Source organism: Crinia signifera, chromosome 2, assembly GCF_055691185.1.
Source record: "Crinia signifera chromosome 2, ASM5569118v1, whole genome shotgun sequence".
NCBI classification, from domain to species: Eukaryota; Metazoa; Chordata; class Amphibia; order Anura; family Myobatrachidae; genus Crinia; species Crinia signifera.
The window spans coordinates 263,325,756-263,345,603 of NC_139218.1; the positions used below are offsets into that span (position 1 = coordinate 263,325,756).

General features: G+C 43.5%; 1 protein-coding gene and 1 long non-coding RNA gene across 3 annotated transcripts in view; one reads left to right on the forward strand and one right to left on the reverse strand.

Moving 5' to 3' along the window:
• The window catches only part of RASA3 (RAS p21 protein activator 3), a 213,195-nt gene that overhangs the window by 79,304 nt on the left and 114,043 nt on the right, over positions 1–19,848 (forward strand). For both annotated transcript variants that reach the window (XM_083168496.1, XM_083168497.1), the window contains exon 2: positions 6,442–6,559. In XM_083168496.1, coding sequence (XP_083024622.1) covers positions 6,442–6,559 — 118 coding nt within the window. The remainder of the gene's footprint in view (positions 1–6,441; positions 6,560–19,848) is intronic.
• Positions 14,945–17,282, reverse strand: LOC146057359 (uncharacterized). Its single transcript, XR_014469712.1, has 3 exons — positions 15,433–17,282; positions 15,156–15,293; positions 14,945–15,075 (listed from the first exon to the last, which is right to left on the reverse strand). It is a non-coding gene; the product is annotated as an uncharacterized LOC146057359 (long non-coding RNA).

The window sequence follows — 19,848 nt, forward strand, 5'->3', positions numbered from 1 at the left end:
TTTTCTGGTTGGAACAAAATCTAGTAATGTATGGAAGCCATTTGCTCTGAAACACTAGAAATCAGTAAAAAAAATAACTTTCAGACAAATTGGTTATCTACACACACACGAGGCAGATATGGTTCACCATATAGGCCACGGCCGGCAGCCGATATCGCTCGTACACACTGAACGGTATCGGTATCAGAGCATGCATCATCAGTGATATAGGGGGAAATTTACTAAAGGAAATTTGTAAAAAATAGGTGTATTTGTATCCAGAAATACACTTATTTTTGACATTTACTATCCCGAAAATACGGCAATTCATATTCGTATTGATGTGCTATCAATACGAATACGAATTGCCGTATTTTCGGGATAGTAAATGTCAAAAATAAGTGTATTTCTGGATACAAATACACCTATTTTTTACAAATTTCCTTAAGTAAATTTCCCCCATAGTGTCCACACTAGACAATATTGTTCACAATATCACGCAGAATCCCCTTTATGAGCGATCTTGTTAACAATATTGCCTAGTGTGTATGGGGCTTGAAACAATTTATCTAGATGGCCCTTTTCTGGCTTCACAGAGAAAATGGTTGACTACCAGGTTATCCCTCCAAACCAGAAACACTGAATAGTATGCATCCAGCTTAATTTTTTTTTTCTTGTTTTTGTCATAATCTTTGTATTTCTTTTTAGTTACTTTTGTAAGGTGATGCGGAAGCCCTGTGGCTCCATATAAATAAAGGATATTTCACATTTTCTTCCAAATTGACCACCCTGAACCATGCAATATCTGCAGATCATCCGTGCTCATTACTTGCTCCTGTTACCAGTTACAGCACTTTTTTTTTTCTAGCTGCACCCACTATGAAATGCCCTCCGATCTTGTAGCCTACATACCTGATAACTCAACGTTTCAGGCATACTTCTCAAATTCTGAAACGCCCTTGTAACAAATATAAAATAATCTACCCAATTACAATCCCTCCACACAGTTCAGGCTTACTTATGTTTTCTTTCTACAGTTACCCAACCCTTCTGAGCCCAGACTAATGGTGCCCTACAGAAATAACGATTCCTGGGAATTTATTTGTTTAGCAATCTCACTCGATTGCTTAGAAAATTCCCCTACATCGTTCCGTGTGTAGGGGCATAGCGATAGCTATGCACGGCCTGGCATGTCAATATCATCCCTATAATTGCTGGTGTCAGGGCCAGTGTTCTCACTAAGAACAGTGTCCCTGACAGATTGCTCACAGGCATATCGCTGTGCATTGCTGTGTGCTGAGCGTTCTGAGTGATCTATCATCACTCAGAATGCTCGTCTCCCCCTGTGTAGGACCCTTAATATTGCTTTGAGATGGGAGTTTAGTTCACCAAGAACCTTTGGCATTTGTAATCTGTCTGGAGCAGTATTCAATATCTACCATTTATACTCATGTATTTCACTTTGTTTCATGTTTTAAAACCTTGTTTCATGCACAAATAAAATATATTTGTGTGTATTTCACGTGCTTGATGTGCTTATACAGCATAAATGCAAAATACCTCATCATCCACAATTGCTGCCAGGCTGTGTACTGTACTAACAGGATATATCATCAATTTCTGGGAGTACAGTGTGTATTATAATTATGATTTCCTTACTTTCATATCAAAGCTATAACGTCTGTATCTAAATATATTTTGGGGTAAAAGGTTAAGTTCCCTGACCCCTGTATTAGAGTCTATACTTTTAATGCCTCCTTCTTTAAAATCTTACTGCAACATGAACATTCAATTCATTCATTCAACTGTCATTTTTGGTAATCTACCATACTTGCCTACTTTTTCATTCTCCTCTCCAGGAGAAGCCCAGAGAGGAGACCCAGACTGCAGCATGTCAGGGGGCGGGACGAGGTGGACGTCACCAAGCCCCGCATAGCAGGCAAAGGAGACAATTTGTGGGTCCGTGAATTGGGGGCGGGGCTAAAATTAAGCAAAATTTCACTATTTGCATAAATTTAGCCCCCCCCCCCCCTCGACGCGGACCCGCAAAAATCACTATGTAGCGCAGTGGGGAAGGGGGGCTGCGAGGGACAGCGTGGCTGATGTGAAAGATTTGCCCGCCATCGCAGGGGGTCGGGAGGGGGACCCGAATTCCGTGAGCCTCCCGGCCATTCCGGGAGGGTAGGCAAGCCTGTAATATACCCTTCATTTGAAATGTAAAAAAGAATCACTTGGCCTCACCAGCATGGTGTGCCATCCTCCAGCAGTGTGGTGTGCTGGCCCTAACAATTATCCTGGCTAAGAAACCTATTACATACTGCGAGTGCTGTGTGGGTGTGACGCTGTGATTCATAAGAGTAATCGAGGATATAACATGTGGGTAATGGCTTCTGCCTCTTGTGTTCTGCTTGGAAGATTGACAATATCCACTGCTGTGTGTAAAGGCAGATGAGGAAATAAGTCGGATCTCATCAAAGAAAGGTTTGTGTGCTCACAGGGTTATGTAGCTATTTCCTGTATTACAAATTATCCAGTCCCTATTATACTAAATTAGTCATGCCATTATGTAAAATGTTTTAACAGTATGAACATTTTTTTCCTTGACTTAATAAATCATTTTGATGAGAATATGGTAAATGTTTTAATTCAGCAATGGTAACAGCAATACGAGGGAATATGGGGGTAGCAGATTTTGTACACAGTGAAAGTGAAATATAAATATATATATTTTCTTTTTAATCTGAATAACATTTAAACCTTTTTTTATGGGTGGACAAAATACTTTAGAAACCAGGAGCTATTTGATAATACACAGCAATGTACAGAATTATAGGGTGCTATGGAGGATGTGCAGAAACCACTCTCTGTAATGTATTGGTATAATGATGGCCGTGGTGGATGACACGGGCATATATGGAAGCTAACTGTTTTTGTTACTTTTGCCTCCACTTCTATAAAAAAATTATTTTTTGGGGGCAAACTGTACCCTTTGGAAAGTTAAGTGCACTGATACTGGGGGCTTAAACTTGTTGACTTCAACCATGGCCTCCTCCTGGACGGTGAACCATGGGCTCAAGTAGCAGGTGACATTATCTCCAGTTTTCACTGACAATGATTCCTTCTGTTAATGGTTTCCTGCTTGGCGGCCCTCCTGACTGATCAGTCTCCATCTGGCATAATGGCATTCCACCTGAGGTGGTCAGTCAGCCCCTGATAATCTATTGATATATTGTTGGATCTACCTACTATAGACTCCCTTTTTTTTATTAATAGCGGGTGTTGAGAGCTATAGTTTTGTGGCTGCCAATGCCCTAGGCCTTTACAATTGTACTTCTGAAAGTCTTATAAGACTTTGGTTCATTGTAGGCACCACATTGCTCCTGTGCGAAGCTAGGGTGGTTCAATTTAACAGCTGATATATTGCTTCTGTCGGCCAGTGTGCACCAGCAGTATGTATGTGAACAACGTCGTTCACAGACATTGCATTAGCTGTGTAGCACAGATGATGGCTGTCTAAAGATATATTGGCACATCGAGCTGTGTGTACGAGCAATCCGCCACCCAATTGCTGCATTGCAACTGGGCGTGCTCATGTGAATGCTTCTGCCCAGTTGTGGTGTTCATGACTGATGCGGCAGTGTGTAATCCATCTGTAAATATATATCCAGATCAATTGATCTACAGACATATATTAGAGGTATACACTGCCTGTCCTCACACATGCAGAAATGCAGGGTTGATGCGCGTTCACACACACTATATTGCTGATTTTAAAATATTACTTTTACTCAGCTAATATTAAAATAGTTTCCTTTCTATAAGTTAGATAAATGTTGTGACCCTCTGAGAGGGCTTTGGTGGACATCTGTAAATGTAGATGTTAATACCCACAGAAGTCACAGTGATGTGTGGTGAGGTAAGTGGCTGGGAGACACTGGCTAGTATCATTCAGATTTACACACACCTATATGCTTTGGTGGGGATTTTATGACTATAAAAATGATTAGATAAATACAAAGATAATATGAAGAATGCTAAAAGGATGATAAGTTACAAATATTTTTGTATTATTGTTATTTTTATAGTCAAATCTGCTGTGTACTGAAATATGGCAGGTGAGGCTGTGTCTCCCCTGCCTACCCTGATCGCACATCACTGCTACAACTCACTCTTCCCTGTCCTAAGAGAACATAGCCAATTTGCATGTTTTATGCTACTCCAGCTAAAATGAGCCCCCCTGTGCTTTTATCAACTTGTGGTTATAAATAAATGTTTTCTTTATAAAATGTCACTGGGGTAAGTGAAAGCAGGATTTATTTCAGGCCTGTCAGTATGAACCTGTAAGAAATATCGGCCATCAATATTCAATCCTGGACGTTTTCAGATGGGACCCACCTATGCAGATTCTACTACATTGCCAAAGACACTAAAAGCAAAAAGGAGTTCTGGATTTTGGACCTTATTCTAGGTCATTATTTTCGACAAAATCCTTAGATGGACAAAACCATGTGCACTGCAGGTGGGGCAGATGTTACTTGTGCTGCGAGAATTATATTTGGGTGGGGTTTTACTTCAGTGAGATCTATATTGCAGTGTAAAAATAAAGCAGCCACTATTTACACTGCACAGAAACAAAATAACTCACCCAAATCTAATTCTCTCTGCACCTGTTACATCTGCCCCCCTGCAGTGCACATGGTTTTGTCCATCTAAGAAGGAATTTGTCAGAAAGAGTGAACTAGAATAAGGCCCTTTGTGGTTAGTTATGCTGAGAGATTGACAATAATTCTTAAAATTCGGAGTATCCATCTCAAAGTTTTGTGCTGACGTTCTTTATCTTGTTTTTTGCGCAGTCCTGACTGGTGCAGAATAACCATTTTATATGTAGCTCCTTCCACAATCTGTGTTGCTTGTCATAGTGTCCCAAGGAAGGGCTCTGTTTAACCTCTGGTGTACTGTAAGTGCTTCTTAGGCTGGCAGTCTGTGTACGGGATGCAGTTTAAATCCCAGCTGTCGGGATCCCGGCGTTCAGAATCCCGACCGCCGAAATCCCGACACTTTCTCCCTCCGTGGGTGTCCACGACACCCCTGTAGGGAGAATAAATTAGCGTGCCGAGCGTAGCGAGGCACCGGGCCCGCTGCGTGACGAGCGCAGCGAGCCCGCAGGGGGGGGGGGGGCGATCCACGTCCCCCCCCCCCCTTGTCGGGATTTCGGCGTCGGGATTTTGAACGCCGGGATCCCGACCGCCGGGATTTCATACTGAATCCTCTGTGTACTGAGCCGAGCTGCTGTCCCAGAGCTGACAGTAGAAGTGTCCAGTCCTTGCAATGACCACATCACTTGTATCAATGTCCGATTTATAACCAGCCGGGAATTGTGTATTTAACATTTGGTGTCCTATTTCAGAATATTTTGACATCCAATGCAGATAGCAGTGGATGGTCTGGATGAAAGCGTTCTCATAGAAGCAGGATTTGCAGTGACAGGCAAATAGCCAGTAGTGTGATCCGACTCTATGAGGATTTGAGTGTGAACATTCTTCTATAAGAAAATGCAGCAGAAATAGGAGCTATCTCCTCTTGTTGAGACTTGAAACATATTGCATACAAGCTGTCTTTCTTAAAAGTATGATATTGGTGAAGGTCATTTTTTTGTTTAGATGAAACCATAAGAGGCACTTCACAACTTATTAGATATTGCTACCCTTTGTGAGTCTCAAACTCTCCCCTTACAGAAGTAGTGAGAAATGTCATATTTGTATTGTGTTTTGTGATGTTTAGTATCTCTATCCATCTGTCTATTTTGTCATTTTCTATCTAACCTCTATGGGGGCAATTCAATTGATAGAGAGCACCTCTCTGTGGTGAGCTGGAGCGAATTCAGTTGTTTGCGTAGGGCTGGTCGTAACACACACGCCATCATGCACAGGATTGGTGCCTTACTGAGGTTATCTGTTCCTAGTACATTTAGTATTAGTAATCTACTTTTAGAAAGGGTCAATCTGCATAATGGCTACCTGCACTGTCTGTAAGTTACCAGTAAAGAGAGGTGAAATAGAATTGCCCTGCAAGGATTCTTGAAGAAATGGGGAAGTAGATTATGGTTTTAAAGATTTTATTTTATTTATTGACTTTGTTTAGAATTAGCATGGCTAAAAAAATCATCCTAGACCTATTCAATTAGTGCCGTTACATCCAAATTATTGAGTTAAAATGCACCCTCATAGACTTAAGTGCTAGAATCAAGGTTCCCCAATGTGGTAACAAGAATTTATCAGCTAACATGTACTACTTGTGTTTTTACCACATGTGGGAATTGCAATTCATTGATTCGCACCAGGTGTTAAACTCTAAGCTTTTCCGGGGGATAATTTAATACAGTGTGCTCTCTAGAGTGGATTTCTATTGACTAATTTTGTTATGATTAAGTTTTAAGTAATGATGTATCTTGTCATTCTTCAGGTGAATTAAAAAATCTACCATCGTATCCGGGGCCAAACAAGATGCGAGATTGTTACTGCACTGTGAATTTAGACCAAGAAGAGGTGTTCAGGACCAAGATCGTGGAGAAGTCACTCTGGTAATTACCTGGTGCTAGTCTGCCAATCTTAATAAAAAAACCATACTGCATATTTCTGGCTTCTCTTTTTTACAACGCCTTGTAGGTGAGGGATACAGTCATTGGGTCACCAGCATGTTGGTCGACAGTCATTAGGTCGACATGGTTTTTTTTTTTTTTTTTTTGAGCCGACATGCCCTACCATCCACTAGGACAGGGCTGGGCAACACCGGCCCTCCAGATGTTAGTGAACTACACATCCCAGGATGCTTTGCATTAGTTTTGCTATGTGGCCATGCTGAAACTGATGCAAGGCATGCTGGGATGTGTAGTTCATCAACATCTGGAGGGCCGGTGTTGCCCAGCCCTGTACTAGGACGTGGTGGGAGAATAAATTAGTGTGGCGAGCGTAGCGGTACTACGTTTCATTGTCCATGTCGACTGTGTCGACAGTCGGGACAAAATTTGCGAAAAACCCCATGTCGACCCTTTGACGGTTGACCTAGACTCATGTTGACCTTCCTGCATGTCGACCTTCCTGTATGTCAACCTAATGTCGGCCAACATGCTGGTGACCTTATGATCCATGCCCATAGGAGAAAGTTGTCCTTTCCGTGTGACACCACAGTGAACCACACTTTTGAATAGAAATGTATCAAACTGTTCAAAGGTAATGTACAAGACACATATATATATATATATATTTTTTAAAGTAAAGCCAGAAATATTAAATACTATGTATAATACATACTAAATACTGTATTTAGTACTGTACAAAGCAGTGCAATATTAATACAAATTTGCAGAGCACTACACAATTACAGAAGTATTCTCTTGTTGCTGAATTCAGTGAGGGCCAAGTATTCCCTGTTGACATCAATGTGGGAGTGTGGATGCCTGCATGAACATTAAGTGCTGGGATTGGACACAGAAGCAGTATGCTCTTTCACAGTTATGGAGTTATAGAAATTGCAGCGTCAGCCCATCAGCAGGGCAGATTATGTTGGACTGACTATTCTACTGAGCCCCAGTGCTGTGATGTGCACAGTCGAAACAGTTACCTCTTTTTAACCCCTGCTGGATTTACATGTTTTTAAGGGCTTTTGACCTCAAATGGCAAATCTCACCACAAACAAAAATAAAACACATACTGTATGGACGTTGAGGGTTATTCAGACCGGCTTCAACTAGTGATTATGCGGAAGGCCATACTACGATAAAATCCTGCAAATTTTTTTTAATCGCTCGCTGTACGCAAGTTGATTGACAGTAATTCAGCTTTGTTTTCTGGGACTGTCTAGGGAAAAGCAAGGTGTAATTCCACACAGACCTGGACCTAAGAATAGTATGTGTTTGTTTGTCCAATATAACTAAGGGTTAACCTGGGTACAAATCCCTTTTAATTAATGACTTCATTGGTGGTGCTTCCAGTCTTGAATAAGACTTTTTTGTTGTAACTGATACTATTTATTGATATGCTTTCAAATTTTAGACAGGTTCTATACTGGTAGGGGTACAAGTACTTAGTAAGAATAAATAAGACGAGATCATTTCAGCAAAAATAAGGCAATTGGCATTACGTGATCACACACAGTACATATAAACCTAATGCATAATTGATTACAATTCACTAAGGTCAGGCTATGATCAACCAATAGGCTGATCAGGCTGCAGCCTGGAGCGCTGGGTTTTGGGGGAGCCAGGTCTCAAAAACATGGCTGCCACCTTTTCTCTTTCAATGGTCCTGGTGACACAGCTCAACATTGGGATGTAGGCGGGTCCGTAGGAGCCAGGCACCTATCCTAAAGCTTTTGGATGGTAGGCTCCTCCCTTCTGCATCCCAGACTCCTCAGTTCGTGTTAGGTGCCCACTGGAGTGGGTGCTATTCTAAAGGATTAGAGTTAGTTAGGAGTTTTTTATTTTATTAACTTTTACACTAGCTAGGTAGGCACAGTGTGAGGATTCTTACTGAATCCTCACACTGACAGCGCAGCAGTAGCTGACAGAAGCACGTCCTGTCAGCTCACTGTGCACGGGGGAGGCACTGTCTGGTCTCCCTGTGCAGCGCTTACAGCTTCTATTAAGAAGCTGCCTGTGCTTCGGAGCGCTCTGAAACCGGCTTCACGCTAGGTGGGGATCATGGGGGACAGGCGCTCCGTGATGGCGGCGGCCATTTTCTGCGGAGCTTACACACTGAGCTCCTATATGAGAGGACAGCAGTGTGTTACCTGCATGTTCCAAGTGGTCCCCAGCAGAGGGGGAGACACTGGAACTTGGAGATCCTGCAGTGGGAGCGGCTTTCTGGGGGTGGTTGGCGCCAAAAGCCACGGACCGCGCAGCAGCAGGGACTTGGTCTCTTCCCTCACTCTGTTTTGGCGCCATTCGGAACGCTTGCAGTGGAGCTGAGCTGGCTAACAGATCCTGGCAGAGTGATTGGATTTCCTGGGCATCGTTCTCCCCACTGTGAACGCTTCAGACAGATAAGTGACTGAGTACATTGGCTCTGTATAAAACGCCTGTACATTTTGCGCTGTGACTGTGTTAATTTTACATCATGTCTGAGCAACAGTCTGTGGCTTTGGGGGAGGGAGCCCTTAATGCATTGAGCGCCTGTAGTGTTTGTACACTGAATTTTGTCCCTGAGCAGATGGCCAAGGGGGGCTTGTGTATTACTTGCGCTGCTGTGAGACCCATGGGGAGTGAACCCCAGAGGGTAGAGTGGGCCAGTGCCCTGGGCAGGTCTGTTAATGCCTTAGTGCAATTACTGGACAGGCAGAGTGATGTGTTGGTAGCTTCCCCGAGACCTATGTCATCATCTCAGCAGTCCTCTGGCTCCTTGCCTCTGACCCAGGCAGATCCTGGCTTCTTACAGGTCATGCAGGATACTGCTAAGGGGATCAGCAGTTTTAATGATTTGTTAGACAAATTTGATAGTGATACTGTGGGGACCCCTAAAAGGTCTTATTCAGTGCCATTGCTTGTTGCTGAAGAGGAGGGAGAGTACACAGACATCCCCTGGGATCAGGGTGATGACTCTGAGGATTCCTCGGCCTCAGGGGTGGAGGATTTGATTACTGCTGTTAAACAGGCTTTGAACTTGTCTGTGGAGGATAAAACTCCTGCAAAAGGTGTTTTTAAAAGGCAGCATAAGGAAACTATTACCTTCCCTGCGGATAAAGATTTACAGGATTTATTGGAAGGGGCTTGGAAAACGCCTGATAAAAGGCTGCAGATGCCTAAGAGATTTTTAAGTCTATACCCCATGCCTGAGGCTCATGCAGACCTCTGGGAAAAAGTTCCGGTGGTAGATGCTTCTGTAGCACGGCTTTCTAAAGCCACGGTGCTACCTGTCCGGGGGGGGGGGGGCAGCCTTTAAGGACCCCGTAGACAAGAAGCTGGAAGGTGACCTCAAGGCAATATTTGAGGGGGTAGGCTACACCTTACGCCCTCTTATAGCATCAGCCTGGGTCTCTAAGGCCATGATTGTGTGGGCCAATGACCTGTGTACAATTTTACATGCTGATCCATGTGTGTTGCTGCTTGCTGAGAAGCTTAAAGCAGCTGCGGAGTATGTGCTTGAGGCTGAGGAGGAAGCTCTCAAAATGGCTTCCAGAGTTTCCACAGTGTCCGTCAATGCCAGGAGAGTGCTTTAGTTAAAGCCTGGGAGGTGGATAATGAATCAAAAAAGGCCTTAGAGGCATTAGCTTTTAAAGGAAAGCTGTTTGGTTCAGAGCTGGTGGAAATTATTAAGCAGGCCACGGGAGGCAAAAGTACTTTTTTTGCCGGCTCCTGCAGCTAAGCAGGCCTCAAGGTTTTCTGCTTTTAGGCCATCCTTTCGGCCCTCCCCTAGAGGGGGTGCGTCCTTTCGAGGACAGTCTTTTAGGGGAAAGTTTCAGTCCTCCAGGGGCAAGGCCCCAAAGTCAAAGTTCGGTTCCTTTCATAAGAAACCAAGCACCAAAGGAGAGGACAAACCCTCCGCATGACTACCTGGGGAATACCCCAGCCTTGGTCAAGGGGGGGAGGGGCGTCTGAGATGGTTCAGGGATGCGTGGGCATTGTTGGGCCGGGATTCCTGGGTGCTAAACATTGTATCCCAGGGTTACAGAATTCCCTTCAAAGGTCTTCCTCCGAGAAGATTCATTCCTACACCACTGCCAAAGGAGTCGTGGCTCCGTGTTGCTCTTTTGGCGGCGGCTCAATCGCTCTTAGAGAAAGGTGTGGTTATCCCGGTCCCTCGAGTGGAGTGGAAGAAAGGCTTTTATTCCACTCTGTTTTTGGTGCCCAAGCCAGACGGGTCTTTCAGACCAATCTTAAATCTAAAGTCCTTGAATCTCCATCTGTGGGTAGACCATTTCAAGATGGAATCTATACGGTCTATGCTGCTAAGCCTGGACCAGGGAGAATTTTTGGCGTCCATGGATGTCCAGGACGCATATCTTCATGTGCCAATCCATCAGGAACATCAGGCTCCTTGAGGTTTGTGATAGGAGACCTGCATTTGCAATTCCAGGCGTTGCCCTTTAGTCTGGCCACAGCACCAAGGGTATTCACCAAAATAATGTCAGTAATAGCGGCGGCCCTCCGACTGAGGGGAATCACTGTGATCCCGTATTTGGACGACCTGCTGTTCAAAGCAGAGTCGGCGGATAAGTTGCAGAGTCACTTGGCAGAAGCCATCAGGTTTTTGCAGGCTCACGGTTGGCTTTTATATTTACAAAAGTCTCAGTTGGTGCCATCACAGAGACTCCAGTTCCTGGGAGTTGTCCTGGATACCCATCTACATCGGGTATTCCTACCAGAGACAAAGGCCAGAGACCTGGCCTCCTTGGTGCGAAAGATCCTGGGGTCTCAGAGACCATCAGTTTGGAGGTGTCTCAAACTGTTGGGGAAAATGGTGGCGACTTTCGAGATGCTACAGTTCGCCAGGTTCCACTCTCGAGTGTTCCAGTGGAACATCCTGACATCTTGGTCAGGGAATACTCAGACCATGAAGTCAGAGCACATAGTGTTGTCTCCAAAAACACGGTCTTCCCTGCATTGATGGATGGAGGTGGATTCCCTTCAGTGGGGTCGGTCTCTGCAGTCCTGGGACTGGCTGGTAGTCACTACCGACGCCAGTCTCAGGGGCTGGGGGGCAGTGGTTTTGGACCTGCGCCTCCAGGGCTTATGGACCTCAGAGGAGTCTGCCTTGCCGATCAATATCCTGGAACTGCGAGCTGTGTGGAAAGTGATATCTCTGGCAGGAGAAAGATTGCAGGGTCTTCCTTGAAGGATTCAGACCGACAACGCCACGGCTGTGGCGTACCTGAATCATCAGGGAGGCACACGCAGCAAGCTGGCCATGTGTGAGGCTTCCCGGATCTTCTTGTGGGCGGAACAGAATGTTCCAGTGTTGTCAGCGATATTCATCCCGGGGGTGGAGAATATCGAGGCCGATTTCCTGAGCAGGGAGGAGCTGCTAGAAGGGGAATGGAGCCTGAACCCACAGGTGTTTCATCAGATTACACTGAAGTGGGGAACTCCGGAGGTGGACCTGATGGCATCTAGGTTAAATCATCAGGTGCCCAGGTTCTATGCCAGGACAAGAGATCCACGGGCCAAAGCAGTAGATGCAATGACTATTCCCTGGGAGGGGAATCTGCTTTATGCCTTTCCGCCGTTCCCAATGCTGGCGATAGTATTGCAAAGCATCCAGTCCCAAGGAATTCCGGTGATTCTAGTAGCCCTGGATTGGCCAAGGAGGTCCTGGTACTCGAGGCTTCAGAGATTGTCTGTCTGTGGACTCGTGGTGTCTACCTCTGAGGTCAGATCTGTTAAACCAAGGGCCGTTCTTACACATGGATTCCGCTCGGCTAAATTTGACGGCTTGGCTATTGAAACCGCCATCTTGAAGAACAAGGGTTTCTCGGAGGCTGTGGTTAACACCATGGTAAAAGCTAGGAAGTCCGTGTCTTCAGCAGACTATTATAGGGTCTGGAAGACCTATATTAGGTGGTGTGAATGGCAGAAGTCGCATACATCGCGGTTTCGACTTTCAAAATTGTTGGAGTTTTTGCAGGATGGTTTTTCGTCTGGGTTAAGCCTTCAATCACTCAAGGTACAGATATCGGCCTTGTCGATTTATTTCCAGAAAAGGATAGCTTTGCTACCGGAGGTGCAAACTTTCCTGCAAGGGGTTTCACGATTAAAACCTCCCTACAAGCAACCAGTGGCTCCATGAGATTTATCGCTGGTACTGGAGTGTCTTCAAAAGGCGCCCTTTAAGCCGCTGAGGTCGGCTGACCTTAAGTTCCTTACATGGAAGCTTGTATTTTTTGTTGGCTGTTGCGTCAGCAAAGAGAGTATCACAGTTGGGAGCGTTGTCATGCAAGTCTCCTTTTCTTATTTTTAATGATGACAGGGCTGTTCTTCAAACAGTACCCCAATTTTTGCCAAAAGTAGTCTCTGCTTTTTATCTGAATCAGGAGATAGTTCTGCCTGTGTTTCAACCCCCAGAGGGTTCAAGAAAAAGGGACAAATTGAGGAATTTGGATGTTGTTGTGCGCGCCTTGCGCATTTATGTGGACAGGGTGAAGGGTGTCAGGAAGACTGACACTTTGCTAGTCTTGTATGATGTGCACAAGATTGGTTGGCCTGCCTCTAAGCAGACCATTGCTAGGTGGTTGCGTTCTGTCATTGCCTTTGCATATACTAAGGTTGGTAGGCCTGTGCCGGCCAGGATTAATGCGCATACCACCAGGTCGGTCACCACCTCTTGGGCGGTTCGACATGGGGCCACGGCTGAGCAGGTTTGCAGGGCCACCATTTGGTCATCTGTTCACACTTTTGCCAAATTCTATAGGTTCCATGAGTTCGCGTCGGAGGACGCATCATTCGGGCGAGCAGTGATGAGAGCTGCAGACCTGAGCGTACGCACCCAAAGGACCGGCTCTGGAACGTCCCAATGTTGAGCTGTGTCACCAGGACCATTGAAAGAGAAAAAGGGATTTTTGTAAGAACTTACCGTTCGAATCCCTTTCTCTGATATGGTCCTGGTGACACAGCGATCCCTCCCTTACGCTCAGTAAGTATGCCAGTGTTCATGATGTTTCATGTTATATATGGTTGAAAAGTTATTTTTGAAATTGTGCATATAATAAGTGCAGGTGTTTGTACTGAGTTAATGTATTCCAGTGGCTTTGAAAGATTGAACTGAGGAGTCTGGGATGCAGAAGGGAGGAGCCTACCCTCCAAAAGCTTTAGGATAGGTGCCTGGCTCCTACGGACCCTCCTACATCCCAATGTTGAGCTGTGTCACCAGGACCATATCAGAGAAAGGGATTCGAACGGTAAGTTCTTACAAAAATCCCTTTTTTAGATCCTGCCAAACCTCTAGCATCTGTCACGGTAAAGCAGCAGGCTTTCCGGAGTTGGATTCCTGGAGAGCTGGTGCACTTGGAGCAGTAAACCCCCTGGCAACAAGCTGACATTATTCTGTGATTTACTGTAGACAGCAAGCTACTGTATACTGTGAACCAAATTTTTTTTTTTTGCTGAAATCAGTGCATTTTGTACGGTAAGTATTTAGAAGAAAGGACGACTGAAAAAGATGGATATTTTATTAGATAAATAATTATATGAAGTATATAATAAAGACGAAATGTCAAAAAAACATGTAGGGGTACTAATATGGGAAGAAGATAGCAACTAGTCCTATATGAAAAGTATTATCTTGCTATCACCTTAACATACACTCTTATGTACCAACAACATTTTAATTCCATTTTAAAATGACAAGAAGAAAAGTATGGCACATATGTCCCCCATCCCACATCTACTGCCCACCTGTGTGTTGTAAAACAGTGAAGAGGTGAGCGAGTCCTGAATGTAGGCTCAGAGATAAGTGAAGTCAAGAACCACGATCCTGCTGTTGCACTCTAAGTATAATTGTCACCCCTGTTGGGACTTCCTGGACACTCGTTTTGCGGTGGCTTGTTCACCACATCTGCACATTGTGCTTACAAGTTGTTTAATGGGTCTGTCTTGTTAGTGCCTAGCAAATGGATGGCTACATTCCCTTGATCATCGGTTCACTTCACAGAATGTGTGAATGATGGGTTCACTTTAAGACCCAAGAACCAGAAGGTTTATAATACTTGTCTTTTGGTCTAATAAACCATATTAAAGATGGCAAAGTACAGCAAAGATGAGTCCAAATTGGCTCTTTGAGGATGTCTCCCTGAGATCACCCCTCATGAATTTTAAATGAACTGCTACAGTGAAGAAATGTTCAATTACTGAGCTGTAATTGAAACGGCACACATCTTCCATGCGGAGTAATTGAGAACTATAACAGGGCCTCATATGCTTCATCAATACAACACAGATTATTGACTGTTTGGATGGGTAGGAGTCTTGACACCGGAATCCCCTACACAGTTTTGGAATATGGCTAACTCACCAGATTAGACGGAGATGAGATCACTCATCCAAGGTAACCAGGCTTCCACAGAAACATCCTTAAAAGCAGACAATAGAAAGGGATAACCACCAACAACCTGTATGGAAAGTATGTGAAAATGTAAAACAGGACATATGAATTTTCAATCAACAAAAATGTAAATAGATCACATCTCACCTGCATAATGAACAATCTTTTGAAATTTATTATCACTTTAGAGGACTTTTAAATAAAACTTCCAAACACGAAACAGTAATAACAGCAACTGGGCAAACAAACTCAATGAACTGTAATGAACTCCATCAAGAACAAACTCTGTAAAATAAAAGGTAAATAACATTTATGTAGATAAATGATATATTTATATATATATATATCTATATATATATATATATATAGATATATAGATATATATGTGTGTGTGTTTGTGTACAGATGTTTTGTATATACTCACATGAGAAGAAGGTGTCAATAAGATGCCTTCTGGTCTCTGCTCCTTCGTCCATACCCACAGATAATACCGAAGAAAGATCCCCATCCTGGCTAACACCAGCATGAATATTCACCGGCAAACGTCTTGCGACACAGATGTTATGCAGAATGCAACAGGCATTAATAATGCCGCAAACTTTTCCCGGTGAATATAAGAGGGTCCCGCCGGAGATATCTAAACACCTGAACCGGCTCTTAAGTACACCGAAGGTCCTTTCAATTACACCCCTCGATGCAATGTGAACCTCCTGGTATCTTCTTTCGGCATCACCTACAGGATCAGGTAATGGGGTCAACAGCCAAGGTTTATTCGGATAACCCGCATCACCTAAAAGGGATAATTGAAAAGGTATTAGACTTTTTTAATTACAGTAGCAACTTAAAAAAAATAATGAAAACTTACATACCCAACAGCCAGCCATCTGGCATTCGACCTTCCTCAAAGTCCAGGAATAGAGATGACTGGCTTAAAACGAAGGAGTCGTGGGTCGACCCAGGGAAACCCACACAAATGTCCAATAATCTCATTGTGGAATCACACACCATCTGTACATTGAGGGAATGGAAGTGTTTTCGATTCCGATAACATTCTTCCGATTCCCTCGGAGGTGTGAGTCGCACATGGGTGCAGTCTATCGCGCCCAACACATTGGGGAATTTCCATTTTTGAAAGAAACCAAATTTGATCTCATTCCATTCGCTGTCAGTGTCTGGGAATTTTATAACCTGGGTCGTTAATTTACGGAAAGCTTTTATGACCTGGGACAAACAGCGTGACATTGTTGGCTGAGAAAAACCGCATGTCTGGGACAAAGTAGGCTGGAAGGTGCCTGACGCAAAAAATTGCAATGCAGCCAGTAGTTTCTGGAAACCACTGACTGCATGATTTGACCGTACCCGAGGTTCCAGGTCAGCTTCCAACAGATCATACAGCGAATAGATATCCTGAGACGATAAGCGAAAGGTACCTATCACTTCCGCCTCAGAGAGACCGTCCAGTACACGCCTAGTACGATACTGGCGTGGACGTGGAATTGAAACACGCACTGACTCACCAAATGTAGACAGATGCTGACCACGATGCTGATATCCACGCCCCTGACCATGATGCTGATATCCACGTGCCAGGCGACGACGTTTGCATCGCAGCATGTATGTCGATAGGACCATGAACATCACAATCAAGTCAGCAAAATACTCCATTATTGTAGGCAGTGATTGAAAAATAATTATTTCTTCTCCAAAAACGCAAATTGCCCTAAAAAAACGCTTCCAAATACAGCTGACTGCAATAAGCTGCTACTCCCTGAAGTCCCAAACGTAGGAGTGAGGCACTGTGAGGGGTGAACAGCATCTTGGGAAAAAATAACATGTGCTTTACCAATGCATGATGGGAAATCAAGTGTATTAATAACAATTTATATATGCCCCTTCTTAGGAAAACAGCAACTAAAGAGGCAAACATTTCTCCAACAAGAATGTTTAGGTTCCGGAGGTTAAAAGGAGGCATCACTCAATAAAAATTTGTATTCGTGACCCATTGGGCGTCGAAATGAAAATGGAGAAACGGATCAAACATGTGCAGATAACAATTTCGTCATCTCACGATTGAATACATTTGTGCGAAAAAGCGAAAAAATCTATAAAAAAAACCACGAAATGTAAGGGTTTGACCAAGCGAAATAAGCGAAACGCAAGCGAAACTTAAAACTTTCGCATGCGTGAAAAATCACAACATTGAATACACGAAGTCTTTTCGTCGCGAAAAAACGAAATTTTTTAGAGAAAAAATGGATTTCGCAAGGGATTGAATACGGCCCTATATCTGCATCTAATTTATTTTACTGAATAGTCATTTTCTTGGGAAGCCTCTCAAAACGGAGTGGCAATATTAAAGATTATTTCTATTGCGTTACACCTGTGAGCTGCTGGTGATTATTTCAGCATATCCAGTAAACTAGATTGCTGCATTAACCCCAGTTGCCTGGAGTAGGGATTTGCACCTGCACTATGCTGCAGAGCAGAACAGGTATTGTAGAACTGATGATGATGATGATGACGACGACCTGAGAGCAATTTGAGGACTTATTTTTATATTAATTTGGCCAAGTGTACCTGTTCAATTTTATAAGAAATAGTTACCCAGTGATGCATATTGTAATACATAGCAATATGTAATCCTGTGTACATTTCTATATGGGTGCATGCGTAAAAGTCTGTCCAATATCCTAAAATATGGAGCATAAACGGGTAATGACCCGGTATTTGTAAACAGGACTTTAAACGGGCCTGAGCCATTAAGACCCATTCACACTGTGTGTTGTAAACGGCATATAACTGGTTAATTACTGTTTTTGTACCTTTCCCCCCTCCCCTGGTACCTGGCCTACAACGCCCCCCCCCTCCTCTTGTACTTGCAGGGAAGGTGTGGGGGGGGGGGGGGGGGAGGGAATTAGGACCGGTGTGGGATCTTAAATACCGTTTAAGACCCTCTCTCACTGCCAAAAAAAAAGCTCTGAAACGGTAGGACACTGCTTTTTAACCGTTTAACAAATACCGGTATTTGTTAAACGGTTAAAGCACCCTTGAGCATTCACACTGCAGCTCTAACCATTTTAAAAAGCTAAAAAGCCGTTAATTTACCGTTTTAAGAGCTGCAATATGAAAGAGGTATTCGTTTAGGTACATAACAAAAAGCAAGAATACAAAACTGTAAAACAGAATTTGCATGATAAAATAAATGTTAAAAAGGGACAGATGTAATTTTTCCTTTTTTGCTTGTAATTCCTGTGGCATTCCTGTGTATACCGATTGTATTCTGCAGATAAATAATGAAATGAAGAATACAGTGGGAGAAAAAGAAAATCTCAAATTTAAGAGGAGGGAGAATTGCTCATAGCTGACTTTTTTTTTTTTAATTTTTGACAATCCTTATGCATTTGATAATCAGAGCAAAAGTACAAAGCCGTTTGGCCACAATACACCATCTTCTGCTGTTGCAAATTGCTTTAAGCCAGCAATGCCAACTGGTTTCGGCACTCAACGATGATTGGCGATGCGTCAGGGGATCAGGGAAATTTAGCATGTTGGAAATACATATATGAATGTTTGGACATGTAAAAATCACCAAATCCCTGATTTTATCGTCAGGGAATTGCAGATGTATGCGGGGCTGTGACTGGGGGGGTGACCACTGTGAGTATGACCGTGTTTATCGTTGCCACTATCCAAGTGGGTTACATAGTGGGAAGTTGTGATAGATTTAGTGCCACGATTATTAATATGTAGGATCTTAAATGCAATGCCGTTTACCTTTATTACAGTAGATTGTGTTTGTAAAAGCATGTAGGACGTGCAATATGAACCATTCAAAAAGCCTGAATATTTTTCATGCATTTTAATCAAAGACCCCATCCCAGGACATACATGTGAATTGGATTGACCTTTTTTAAAGTATTATTCGTACCCTAATTGTTTCTGGTACCATATATGCAGGGTACACACCAGAACGACAACAACCCAATCCCATCAATCTAGATCCAATCCAACCGATTGGATGTAGATTGGGCCCTTTTTTGCCTGTTCTGATCCCGATCCGATACGCGGCCCCGCGGGTTGGTCGGCCGTTGTTCAGATCCTACCTGCAGCAGGTAGGATCTGAAAATGACCATACACCCGGGTGCGGGTCGCGATCGGATCGGAACCCGCTCACGGTGCACATCGTGAGTGGGTCGTGCACTCCGCGTGATTGTAAGCGGGTCGCCCTGGTGTGTACCGGGCATTACTTAATCTTTATATTCGTGAAACTTAATGTTTATATTTTTGCAACCTAATGTGCACTTATTGTTATACTCTGTTTTTGAGTCCTTTCTGTAAGATGTTATGCTAAAGCAAATTGTGGAATACTATAAACGGTAATGTATAATACAAAGTTGGAGCTTTTATTAGAATCTGATTAAAGCTGTTCTTTACCTAATACAGAACAGCATACTGTTGTGGTAATGTTATGAATAAATGATGCTTGGTACTATATATAATCTCTTTCATGCTTTCTGGTTTATAACTTCTGACTGGCGTTACCCATGTGCTTCTCTGGTCACATTTAGCCTCGGGAAGACAATATTCCAACATTCCAATGTAAGCCTTTGATGATGAATGCGCCTTTTGTGCAATTATCTGTGGCAAATGTAATTTATGTATTTGGTGTGCGTGCGTGCGTCTAGCCAAGGACCATTTTGAAATTATTCACCATTGGCAATAGAGAAAAAATGCTTCTCTATGTTTTTAATTCAACTCCTCTCCTATTAACTATCTGAGCAACAGGTATTCAATGTCTAGCCGTGAGTGAATGGGGAGGTAACTACAGCCTTCAAGTGAA